Source organism: Tasmannia lanceolata, unplaced genomic scaffold, assembly GCF_043159265.1.
Source record: "Tasmannia lanceolata isolate RefF3 unplaced genomic scaffold, GAP_Taslan_0.1 ptg000023l, whole genome shotgun sequence".
Classification (NCBI taxonomy): Eukaryota; Viridiplantae; Streptophyta; class Magnoliopsida; order Canellales; family Winteraceae; genus Tasmannia; species Tasmannia lanceolata.
In genome coordinates, this window is record NW_027518700.1 from 36,153,922 (window position 1) to 36,167,452 (window position 13,531).

At 37.3% G+C, this 13,531-nt stretch overlaps 1 protein-coding gene across 1 annotated transcript in view; it reads left to right on the forward strand.

Moving 5' to 3' along the window:
- Nucleotides 1–11,130, forward strand: part of LOC143856609 (uncharacterized) — a 31,309-nt gene extending 20,179 nt beyond the window's left edge. Inside the window, exons 2-9 of the mRNA XM_077366875.1 lie at nt 5,166–5,351; nt 6,987–7,079; nt 7,264–7,446; nt 7,553–7,655; nt 7,770–7,955; nt 8,539–9,641; nt 10,311–10,729; nt 10,822–11,130. Coding sequence (XP_077222990.1) covers nt 5,166–5,351; nt 6,987–7,079; nt 7,264–7,446; nt 7,553–7,655; nt 7,770–7,955; nt 8,539–9,641; nt 10,311–10,729; nt 10,822–10,903 — 2,355 coding nt within the window. The 3' untranslated portion in view covers nt 10,904–11,130. The remainder of the gene's footprint in view (nt 1–5,165; nt 5,352–6,986; nt 7,080–7,263; nt 7,447–7,552; nt 7,656–7,769; nt 7,956–8,538; nt 9,642–10,310; nt 10,730–10,821) is intronic.
- Nucleotides 11,131–13,531: the final 2,401 nt, after the last annotated feature.

Consider the following 13,531-nt stretch of genomic DNA (forward strand, 5'->3'; position numbering starts at 1 on the left):
AAAAACAAACTTGTGCGGAAAAGACGTAGCATGCCATAAAATTTAGCCAATGCAGAAATTGATAAGAATTAAAAAGATCATTTCTACATAAGCTATATAAGAAAAATACATGTTTTTACAAAACAGTTCCAACCACTCGGTTATGCAGTTTTTCACTTGGAAATTAATGACAAGAATATATATTTTCAAACACTTGATTTTGCATTTTTCCACTTGGAAATCAAATACTTAACAGTAATATATTTTCAAACATAACAGTCTTCTCTGTGGCCAATTTCCAACCTTATTGGCAAGTAGCGTAACCCAAGGCGAACACTCGTTCGCAGGACTCACAGGTCCAAAAGTGCGCAATGTCACAATATCAATAGCCAGAGGACTCCCTACTGGCCGCCCGAGATCAACCTTACGGGTAGATAAAATTTGACCGGTCTACGTGATCACGTCCAGTGTACTCACCCACTGGTAGGTTGGGCACTAGATTCCCACCAGAGATCAACCTTACTGGCGGAATCCATTCCATACCAAGACTGTATACAAATATAGAGAAAAGCAATTTAATGTCTGTAATTCCATGCTATAAATTTTGTAGATGTTTCAAGCCATAGGGGACTCCCCCCATTCCAATCTATGAAAACCATATCGTAAACAAAGTGCTGTTCAAATTGTTTGCTTCATGAATTCTAGTTTTCAAAATCATGTTCTTCATAAATCTTTTTATGTATAGGGATGAAAACATGTCAAGACTAAAGGATACCATGCATAATGATATTCAACTATGTAGAATGACATACTAAAAAAACGTTCAGTAAAAATCTTCTCCAAAAGAAGTTCCAAGTCAAAGTAGATATGCAAAAATTGTAATAGAAAGCTTTCAACTTAGCAAAAAATAAATATTTGATAATACACTGACATAGGGTAGGATCACCTACCTCTTGCACGAATTTCTGACTTTGTTTTGTTTTCTCTAGGACGACGTTGACGTTGACAAAAACTCCTCTTTTTCCCCTTCACATTAGTAAGTAAACCAAGGTCATTTAACTATCCTAATGTGTAACAGTCCCTATTAAATAAGATTTCATATTTGATTGTGCCTCTAAAAAGAAAAGAAATTAGGACGGCTCTAAAAACTCATTTCTAACACATCGCACCTAAACTCCAATCCCATTTGCTCAACCAAATTTATTCGCACCTAAACTCCAATCCCATTTGCTCAACCAAATTTATTTACTTAAGACTACTCTTTTCCTCCTTTTTGTTCTTGTCAAGGAAGGGAATTTGCAAAGCTGAAACTAGAAGGTGACTGAGTAAGAATATGAACTTACAGAATTTTGGCAATTATTCGTGATGAAGATCCACCCAACCGTAGTTGATCTCAAGACAAGAATATGAACTTACAGAATTTTGGCAATTATTCGTGATGAAGATCCACCCAACCGTAGTTGATCTCAAGACATATGTGATGGAATATGAGGTCTTGTAGGCCTTGATTCTTGGACACAAGGTTATGGCAACAAGATGGTGGAAAGTAGTTTATTTACCGGCAGCAATAGCAATTTGCAGAGGTTTCTAGGACTGTTTTGCAATGGCTTCTAGGACTGTTTTGCAATGGCTTCTAGGACTGTTTTGCAATGGTTCTAAAGTGGTGTAGAACTTGGTCTTGTAGGAGAGTTACAAGCATCCCAATGTAGGAGAGTTACAAGCATCTCAATGGCCTCAAACACCACCTATATTCCCTCTTTCTAAAGCCCACAACAACTACATCCAACACCTATATTTCTTCTTTCTAAAGCCCACAACAACTACATCCAACACCTATAGTTCTTCTTTCTAAAGCCCACAACAACTAACCTTCATCAACACCACCCCTTTCTAAAGCCCACAACAACTAATCTTCATCAACACCACCCCTTTCTAAAGCCCACAACTACTAACCTTCATCAACACCACCCCTTTCTAAATCCCACAACAACTAACCTTCATCCAATGAGAGAAGAGAGTGGAGAGAAAAAGTTGTAGGCAAGAGAGTGGAGAGAAAAGGTTGTGGTGAGAAAGTTGTAGAGAAGAGAGTGGAGAGAAAAAGTTGTAGGCAAGAGAGTGGAGAGAAAAGGTTGTGGTGAGAAAGTTGTAGAGAAGAGAGTGGAGAGAAAAGGTTGTAGAGTGGAGAGAAAAGGTTGTAGCCTCGCAAGGTTCCAAACATCCCACACATTTCTTTCTTTTTCAATATTGAAATGATTGCTACCTTAAGATAAAATATTGAAAATGATTGCATATTTGATTCCTAATTTAACCAACTAACCTTCATCCAATGAGAGGAAGAGAGTGGAGAGAAAAAAAAGAAGAAGGTTGTAGTCTCGTAAGGTTCCAAACATCCCACACATTTCTTTCTTTTTCAATATTGAAATGATTGCTATCTTAAGATAGAATATTGAAAATGATTGCATATTTGATTCCTAATTTAACTTTAGTCATTGATGATAATAGCACATGATTGTTACCTTATGATTGAATATTGAAAATGATTGCATATTTGATTCCTAATTTAACTTTAGTCCATTTGATATTATTACCCATATCAAAGAAAATTCACAACTTTTATTTGATACTAACACCCATTTCTAACAATTAATCTTGGCTTAATTTTTTATAATGACACCCATTATAAAAAAAAATCATATGTTCACTTTGATAAGGATAATTACCCAAATACTTGGGACCGGGTATTACAAAAATGCCCCTGGTTTTATTTCTTTGAACAACTTGATTTTGAGCATTTTGCATTATTAGCAAAGGCTAACTTGATTTTGAGCATTTTTCATTATTAGCGAAGGCTAGTAATGTAAAATGCCCCTTGCATGGTTTTCTTAATTATTTGATCATGCATTTTGTATTATCAGTCATACCTTTATGACTTCTAATACAAAATACCCCTAGTGTATTTATCCCCATAGACAAGATAAAGTCAATATAAGGTAAGAAACAAAGGTAGCAATTTCATTGCAAGGTAAGGGAAGGGCACATTCTGAGCGTCCATGACTGCGAGGCTACAATGTTCTGAACATTCTTGTTCTGTACAAGGAGTACTGAGTTGGATCTTCATCTTGTTAGATAAGAGAGAAATTCGCTATGTTTTCCTTCAATGTATGATTACCTTCACTGGAGAAAGGAACTTTTTCTTTTCTGGATTCCCATGTAGGGAGGAAGGAAGGAGACTCGATTTTACTGAAACAAATGCTTTTTTAATTTATTTTAGGCAAGTCGAACCCTAGATAGATGAGCTTGAATGTATTTGTCCATGGACAATGTTCTCTGCCCCTGATTTTTCAATCATGGTCCAAATACCCTTTAGATTGTTTTTTGTTTGAGACCAAAGAGTGCTTCGCCCGGTCTTTATTGAAGGCTTTCCTTACCAACAACCAAGTTGCCATTTGTAGATTTTCGACTTGGCGGACAGTTTTGCCCTGACTTTTGCTAGAAACGCCCTTTCGGGTTTCCGTTTCTGTGGGCATGATGCCCTTAATTTTTGCCTAAGCCACCCTTTCAGGTTTTCGACTTAGCGGGTCTTCAGATCTTCTTGTTCTACGTAGCCATAAATCTTAAGGACTATGCATTTACTTGAACGAAGCAAATGCAAACTATTAGGATTAGTAGGGATAGTGAACAATATATATATATATATATATATATATATATATATATATATATAGCCATTTAATTATGCTCAAACATTGTCCCAAAAATAACAATACATAAAGTAGGGAACCCATACAATTCAACAGTATGCCATTGAATTTTATAGCTTGGGAAAGCTCCTGGAGATGATGGTCCAACTTCTTGCTGGTTATATCAACATATTATCTTTGCCAATCAGAAACCAGGTAGAGCTTCAATATGCATGGAATATGTTGGTTGACGTGCAAACGACTCCAAATTGTTGAAACACAATTGAGCCAATTGGAAAACAAGCTCTTTTAAGCTGTTTGTTTGCTGAATAGAAGCACTGGAAGAGGAGGCTTGTCTGCTTGGGGATGCAAAATCGTACAGTTGGAAGCCCATGCCAATAGGCCGCATGGTTGGTTTGAGCCAATGAAAGTTCGACAAAATGGCATGAGATCACCATGATCGAATGATCCTATGCCCTTTATCCTTCCAGACTCGTTTAGGGCGAGCCTCATTTCGGGTTCTCCCATGAACAATAAATCATTGACTTTTGCAATCCTTGATCTTAATCATGGTTCTTGGATTGAAATCTTAGTATTTTTGTTTTTCTTGATACCTAGGTAATTTTTTTTTGAGATCTCTGATATCATGGTAGGATTTAGGAGATGTTAGAATAATCTTCTCCACCCTAGTAGCTCATCTCTTGCATTAGGGAGATTGAGTTCCTGTTGACAGAAGTCAGATAGCCTAGTAAATTTTGGTGTGACTCGTTGTAGAGTAGTGTTGGAGCAGTCTGCCACACAAATCTCTTCTCCTTGCCCATGGGATTCCCTTCGTAAATTTTTTTTAATTATATTTAGGCTACTGATATTTGCACTACCATGTTTTGATTTGAGATGAACTTACCAACGTCCCATTCTTGAATGGGTCAGAAAATACATGTGAGGTTAGCGTGTGGCTGCTGCTTTTGCAGATGCTTCAACAGGTGGCTCCCTAGTAAATTAACTGTTCATTTTGAAACTGTTTCCCTCTAATTTAACTGTTCATTTTGAAACTGTTTGCCTTCTTGAATTTGGGGACCTTGAAAGAGGTCTAATTTAGGCCATGAATTTTATTTATGAGTTGTTATATGATGCATCGACATATATTCCGAGGAAAAATATTGGCTGGCAGGCAGAAGTTAAATTGGGGGCTCAATGATCCAAACCATTTATTTGGAAAGGCTTTACAAATTGGGGGCTTAGAATTGCCCAATGGGAATGGACTCTGTTGCAAGGCACATCCATAGCAAGGCCTACCGAATAAATGGTTTGAATCATTGAACAATTGGGGAACACTTTTACTTTTGTCCGGGAAACTTTACAAGTGCATAATATAAAACTTATGGAGGCTTTGTTGTCCCGTTTCTGCACATACGATCGAGTTATTTTTTTGGAACAAAATAAAAAAAGAAAAAAAACCTATTTTTTGAAGACTGGCTTTTCAATTGTCTAAGTGCATGTTTGCAGGTATTCCCATTTGGATCGGTGCCACTAAAGACCTATCTTCCTAATGGAGATATTGATTTGACTGCATTTAGCAGTCAAATCTTTGAAGAAAATTTGACCGATGACGTTCGTTCTATCCTAGAAAAAGAGGAGCGTAATAATGCTGCGGAGTTTGAAGTAAAAGATATCCAATATATTCAGGCCGAGGTTTCCATTCTAATGCCTCTTCTTAATTGAGAATACCTTTTGTAAATTTCCTTTTTACTTAAACTTGGTTTAGTTGCACGTTTGAATATCTAAAATAAATGTCTGCAAGTTATTTATGTGACATTTTTGGCAATCTGTTTAGTTGATTACTCGCAAAAGTGTGGGATGAAACTTCGGCAATTTAATTTGTTTTTCCTTCCTGATCCATGTTCTTCAACATGTTTCATTGCAGGGGTATGCCACTTGTTTTTTCCAAGTTTTATGACCCTTTAGGCTTCCGACATATTGCTCAAAACTAAGCTTACTCCTTTCCTTTTGGCTCCCATCTGTTAGTTTAAAATACCATGTCTTTTTTAATTGCTATAAACATAATCATGAAAAGAAGTGAAATAAAATTATATTGTTTTGATGCATTTGAATTGTTAAACACAAGTAACTGTTTTTGGGGGTTAGGAGGGGAATTAGAACCCAGATTACTTTTTTTTTTACATAAAGAAAATATTTTTTATGTTAGGAAAATATGACTTTTATGGGTGAGAGGCGATCACCAAAAACCCTAGCCAGTTTCCTTGGGCAATAAATGACTAAGCAGCATATCTGCCTGGGTGACCACCTATGTCCTTTGCCTATACAATTCCTGAGGCACCTTAGCTGTTCTCCAAGACAGCATTGCTTCTTACCATATGCATACATGCTTTTCTAATCCTTTTTTCTACAGTTTGACAAGTTTACTGCCTCACAACTATAAAACCTATATACTTGTCGAGGTCCAACATACCATGTCCGATACTCGTACTAGATACTTCATGGATAATTTTATAGTTCTAACATGTCACCCACCCTCTTTGAATTAACTATCATGTTGTTTTGCTGGGTTAGTGTCTCACTATTCAATTACAATTTTGAATTTAAAAGTCTTACATATGCTATTTAAAATTTACTATTCATTTCACCACTTAGGTTAAAAGTGGTAATTTTCTTTATGCATGTCTTGTGTCTTATCTCATGGTATGGATTTCCATATCTGTATCCACATTTTGAAAAGTGCTAGTTGTATTGCCTTTCTCGTGTCCATGTTTATTTCCATATATGTATCTAGGTATGCTAGCTTCACAATTTATATGAAATTGATTTCAGGCATGAATTACCTTGCCTAAACAATTTGTTGTTTCAAAACTGCAAGTTTTCCCATCAGACGCAATGCAAATGCCTCTTCTTCCTAATTATTCCTACAAAATTTAAAAACAATCCTCGGCAAAATTCAGTTTCTATGGGGCATTTGTAAGATTTAGTATGCAACAAAATGACAATCTAGACTACCAACAGTGGCATGTATCATCTACATTATCATCTAGCCATCGCTTCTAAACACATGGGAGACCATTTATTGCAAACCTTAGCAAACACCAACAATCCCACACCTATCAAAATGGTGCATGCTTGTGCACATATATCATGGTTAGATAGATCATAGTATGTGCGTGGGTCAACTTTCCTACTGATTCACACCAGAGGCGATATATGCATTTTATATATTTATGTATTGAGTACTTACCTATCTCCGTAACTTGTAATATCTCCCGGGTCATCAAAATGTTGGTAGTTGTTTTTAGATCTCGTGATTTGTGATTGCAGGTCAAGCTTATAAAATGTGTTGTCCAGAATATTGTAGTAGACATATCTTTCAATCAGTTAGGAGGGCTCTGTACCCTATGCTTTCTTGAGAAGGTATAATGTCAGATCTTATCCTTAACATTCCACACTATGATTAAATCATGTCTCATAGACTACATTGTTGCTATTGTTTCTCTCCCCACTCCACAAAACCACCCCCTAAATAACATTAATTTGTTTTCTCATAATTGGTCTGAGTCCTGGATTTAACTCATCGTATTTATTGGTGCTTACACAGGTTGATCGCGTTATTGGAAGAGATCATCTCTTTAAGCGGAGTATTATCCTGATTAAAGCTTGGTGTTATTATGAGAGCCGCATTCTTGGTGCCCATCATGGGCTGATTTCTACCTATGCATTGGAAACATTGGTCTTGTACATCTTTCATCTTTTCCATTCTTCTTTACAAGGCCCTTTAACGGTGAGTACTTGATGGGAAATTAACATCATGGTGATATAAATATGGGACTTGTCCATATGGTTGAGAGATATGCAAGTGTCTTACTCAAAACACTGCCTACATCTAGGTTCTCTACAGGTTCTTGGACTATTTCAGCAAATTTGATTGGGAAAATTATTTTGTTAGTTTAAATGGTCCAGTTGCCGTGTCTTCTCTGCCACAAATTGTCGGTAAGAGATAAGAGACATCCTCTCGAGTAACTTGATTATTTATGCAACTCTTTATATTGGCCGAGGTTGTTTATGTTATTTATTTGGGATACTGCCCTGTTTGTGATTCCACAGCTGAGACACCAGAAACTGATGGGGCTGAATTGTTGCTCACTAAGGATTTTTTTCAAGGGTCTCTGGACATGTTCTCAGCTCCATTAAGGGCGCATGAGAACAACTCCCTGCCATTGCAACAAAAGCATCTTAACATAATTGATCCATTGAAAGTAAACAACAATCTTGGACGTAGTGTCAGCAAAGGTATGAATGCCCCGTTTCTAGTATGGTAAGATTTTTTGATTGATTGATTGATTTATTTATTTCTTGTATATTATATATATATATATATATATATATATAATATATATATATATATGAGACAACGGTTCCTACACATATGTGTAGAGAGTTCTCTACACACTAGCTTAAAATACAGTGGGGGCCCACATTGTTTGGGTGATCCAAGCCATCCATTTTAAAAGCCCTCACATAGATAGGGTGTCTACAAAAAATCAGATCCATAGGATCATCCCAACCCTACGTTTTTTGGAGGTAAAATGGATGTTATATATATATATATATATATATATATATTGTATAAATATTATATTATTCCCTAGGCTAGCTATGAAGGTCACGCCATGTGGCATCACACATGTGAGGATTTATTTTAGATTTTGATATTTATATATATATATATACACACACACACACACACAATATTTTATTTATTTCTTTCTAGTTGGGTAAGATTTTGATTATCAAAAGGATGACAATCCTTCATTCCCATGCATCTGTTTTGTCAGTTCATCCCTTTTTAAACGTATCCTTAATTCTCATATAGGTAATTTCTATCGAATACGTAACGCATTCTCATATGGTGCTCGAAATCTTGGGAAGATCCTTGCATTACCAGCGGAAAGCATAGTGGATGAAGTGGACCAATTCTTCATGAATACATTGGAGAGACATAGGCGTGGACAAAGGCCAGATGTGCAAGATCCTTCCCCTAGAGGTATAATGCTGTTTGATACTAAGGGATCTGGTTCTATGCCATTGACGATTGATGTTGAGAACTCTACGGAAGCAAATACAATTTTAGCATCACCATCCATTGGTTCCAATGGTCAAATTGGGGAAACTATGGGTGATGGCGATGGAGTATTAAGTGAGATCATTAACATGAAAATTTTGGGCTCTGAATGGAAGCATGGGACTGAAATGCAAACAGGAGGGCAGTCCTCCAATCATCTACCCACTGGAGATGAGCCGCAAGAGAACGTTGTTTCGAGTATTCGTATGGCAGGGGATGCAAAACATCTTGCTACCAACATAGTTTCATGTTCAAAAATCACTAATGATACTCATCATGGAGCTGGAAATCAAACTAAATTTAACCCTGATGGTTTGCTAGAGAATAAATTGTCTTTTAGGCTTCAAGTAGCAAATGAAGAAATTGGTTTTGTTCTACGGGCAGACCGGGAGGAGAGCGAGTCTACAAGTAATGATACATTCCTATCACATATTGGTAGTTTTCGCAATTCAGATATTGGTTTTAGGGAAAGGGACTCGCCAGATGCTGCTAGAAGTTCTGAAATGCTTAATGGCTTGTTAGACCTCAGTGGTGATTCTGATAGTAACTTTAAAAACCAACTATATGCCCAGTATTGCCTTGAATGCATCGCGTCTGGGCCAATTCTTCCCAATCCTCCTCCTCCTCCTCCTCCTCCACCCTCTCAGTTCCACAACGAACCCTCTTCTGATGGGCCTCCTCAGCCAGGGCTCTTGAAAATGAACATTTTCTCGCATAGGAGTGCAATTGGAGTTGTCCAAGGATCGCAGTTTCCTCCTCAATACCATCCTCTGGACCCTCAGTTAATTTCTGGTGCTTATGACGCAGAAGAAATTCAAAAGCCAAGAGGAACAGGCACATACATTCCCAATACGGTACACTCTTTTACACTCATTTCAAGCTCTGGGTACTTCTGGGTAACTTAGCTTTCCTTTGTCATTTGGGTCTTCGATAGTCACATATATATGATTTCAAGCATTTTGGTTTGTGTTGGACTATCCTGTTGGGTTGCTCTTTTGCTAGAAGTGTCAGAGTTAATGTGGGGGTGTTGACACGTTTTGCTCTTTTGCTAGAAGTGTCAGAGTTAATGTGGAGGTGTTGACACGTTTTGGAACCGTGTCAAGTATTACATTCTGTTTTACTATTGAATATTGTGTTTACCTCTTTTATTATTAAGTCTTCTCTTCCTTAACTAATATTTGTTATTATATCCCCTCCCCTAAACCTAAAACCCGAAACAAATGCTTCTGCAAACACTATATTCATTGTATCCTATCCATGTTAGACACCTCACATCCTTGTCGAAACTCGACACACGAATTCGTGTCTACAAGTAATGATCATATATACTTTTTATTTTACCATGACCCCATTTCTAAATTTTGGGCGTTTGCCGTGTCCGACACTCCGTGTCCGTGTCGATATGCGACACTTGTGTCCGTCTCCACAAATCATAGCTCTTTTGGTATGCAGCTCAGGTTTCTTGTTAATGCGGGGTCGGTCTTTATTATCTCAGATGTGTTCTTATTCTTGGAATTTTGCAGAATCATCGTTCGTATAGGGAGAGGCACTTTCCGGATACAGGAAGGCAATGGGTTCCAGGCTTTCGTGGTCACTTTTCAAGACATCGTTACAATGGCACGACATTAACTCGATCAGATGCAGTTCCAGAGAAAGGCAATCACGACCCACCTGTTTTTAGTGAAAATGGGCATTGGAAGCCCGGTCCGTTGGAGTTTGTGCATATAGGTCCAGTCCCAAGGGGGCCGCCCCATTCTGGCTTCACAATCCCATTAGAGAGACTTGAATTTGGGTCTTTTAGGCAGCGGCAGTTGGGTCTTCCCACATTAGAACAAGGAGCGCAGCCCTATTTAAGTGCTCTACAACAAACCCAGGTCTCCATACCAACACTTCCAATACCGTCAATGCCAAGACCACCAGGTTTGAATGCAATTCAGGAAAGGTATGTACATCCAAGTGTGCGAAATTGCTTTGATTCCCCATTTGAAAGATAGACCATGATACTATTTAAGTTTCCCTAATTCAAACATGCAGGGTTCCACCGTCATACCATCTGAACTATGAAGGGGACTTCCCTCCTTTGTCTGCTTTGAGTTCGGTTAGAAAGGATCGATAAACAAAGATAAACTATAGGAGAAAAATGAACTATAAAATGATACCTGGTCTGAGGTTTTGCTGCATGACTTCAATTTGAAGGCGTAAACAGTCTTTCGCCGATTCTGGTTCAAATGCATTTTTACATTCTTCTTTTCTTTTTTCAACATTCCCTTTGATAAAGTGAGTTACTACATAATTCATTACATTTAAGCTTCTTTAATTCAAACATGAAGGAATCCCCATTCATACCATCTGAAAGATAAAGAAGAGTTACCCTCCGTTGTCTGTTTGAGTGCAATAAGAAGGGTGGTTGATATACGCAGATAAAATATAGGAAAAGGAAGAACTATTTAATCCTAGCTAGTCTGAGCTTTTGCTAGCTAGTCTGAGCTTTTGCTGCATGACTTCAATTTGAAGCGGCAAACAGTCTCCCGTTTATTGCGGTTAAAATGCATTTTCTCATTCTTCTGATTTGCTTTTTCTTTTATCATTCCCTTTGATAAACTGAGTAACTATAAACAGGATTCATTATGTTTTTTCAGCCCAGTTTTTTCCCCTTTGGGTTGATAAAACTCAATATTGGGTTGATATTGATGTTGCTCGTGTTTAGAGATAATTTTTGGAATCAGGGAGCATTTTGGGCATTTCTGGGAAAGCATGAAGGATTAATTTTGTCCTTCTGATTGTTTTTTTATGTTTCTTTGTGTTTATAGATGCCTCTTTGAATCATGGAGCATTTGGGGCATTTTGGTAGAGTAATGCTCTTCTTTAGTCTTTCTAAATGTGTTTTGACAGGCTGAATTTTTTTTCAGGAAAAGGGGGTCTAACTTTGACCTCAATAAGTGATGGAAGCATGAAGCTACATCTAGGGGTGGACATGGTTCGGTTCGGTTCCGGGGTATACCCAGAACCGAACCATATGCAATCGGTTCCCAGAATTTGGAACCAAAACCGAACCATATATCTTTGGAACCGAACCGAACCATAACCGAATTTGATCATTTCGGTTCAGTTCGGTTCTGGGTTTACTCAACCTTTATTTTCTAAGTTTTTCCCACATAAGGATTGAGATTTTATTTGTTTTTAATAACTTACGGTTAAAACTTTAAAAGGCAAAGCAAAACGTTAAAGGGGGGTGAATATATCCTCAAGCAGTAAGTGTAAAGTCTAAAGCATTTTTTTCTCATGGAAACAATATTGGGGGTGGGGGTGATATTATCCGATTAGGGAGGGGGGAGGGATGGATATGATCCTACTCGGTTCTCGTTTCTAGTATCCCAAACCCATAACCGAACCGCATTCTCACCATTCCTGGAACCCGAAACCAGAACCGAACCACCAAATCCAAGAACCGAGCCGAACCGAACCAAATAGGCCGGTTCGGTTCTTCAGGTTGAACCGGAACCATGTCCACCCCTAGCTACATCCCTCTGATTGAGGACAATTATCTGAAAATATTGCCAAGTTAAAACTAGGGCAGTGATAAATCGACTCCCAAATAACTTAAGGGCCCGTTTAGATGCCGAGAAGATTTTGAATTGGATGTCTCACATTTGCAGCCCTTTTTGCATTGTAATTTAGATCAGATCAAATTCTTGGATTTCTAATCCAGCAGCTGACTGTGAAAAAAATCAGATTCCTAAATTTGTTGTGGAAATAAGAAATTGGAAATCCACAAATCCGCCAGTTTCCTTCGCCCTCTTTGCTCCTCAACCTCTCCCCTCCACTAAGAAGTACCCACTTCCCCTCTCTGTCTCCCTCTACATGAGCTACCGGATCTATTCAATTTGTATTCAAACTCAATTCCAAATCCAAATACAAAATGGGAGGTATCCAAACGGGCCCTAAAGGGATTTTTGCTGATTAGTCTCTACATGGCAACATAATTGTTTAATAGTCCCTAAGAAAAGCATATTATCCACACAGTCCTACTTTAGAAAATAATTGCTAAAACGTCCCTAAAACTAACATACGTCAATTTTCTCCACTAAAACTTTTAAAATGGCAAATTTACCTACCCCAACCCCATTAATCGGTTTTAGCCTATTTTGATTTCCCTTCCAACAATTTTGGAAATATATTAGGAAATTGATCTCCCATCCAACATTTTAGGAAATAAATTAGGAAATTGGCGAAGATAGGATCTCTTCGAATATTTTCGACCAAAAATTAATTTAGACTGAATTTCATAATAAATTGAAAACCCCTCTCTCTCTCTCTCTAAAAAATAGGGTCGGTTGGAGTTATCTTTTTTTATGTGTAAATAAAGTAAGAAATTTTAGGAATATTTTTTCCTTTCAAATTCTTCCAGATAATTCCTATCTTGGTTGGATTCCAAGAAAAATAATTATGATGGAAAATTATTTCTTAGGATATGTTTTTCATTAATGATTTAAAAGGGGAATTATGCCTAATTAATTTAGAGGGATGACATCATAAACAGAGGGTAAAGTCACAATTTTCTAAAACGTTAACAAATTTGTAGGATTTTACAAGATTTTGTCGAAAATATCGGAAGAGATATTATTTTCGCCTATTTCCTAATTTATTTCCAAAAATATTGGAAAGAAAATCAAAATAGGCTAAAACGATTAGAGGAGTCGAGGGTAAACTGCCATTTTAAAATTTTAAATGGAAAAAATTGACA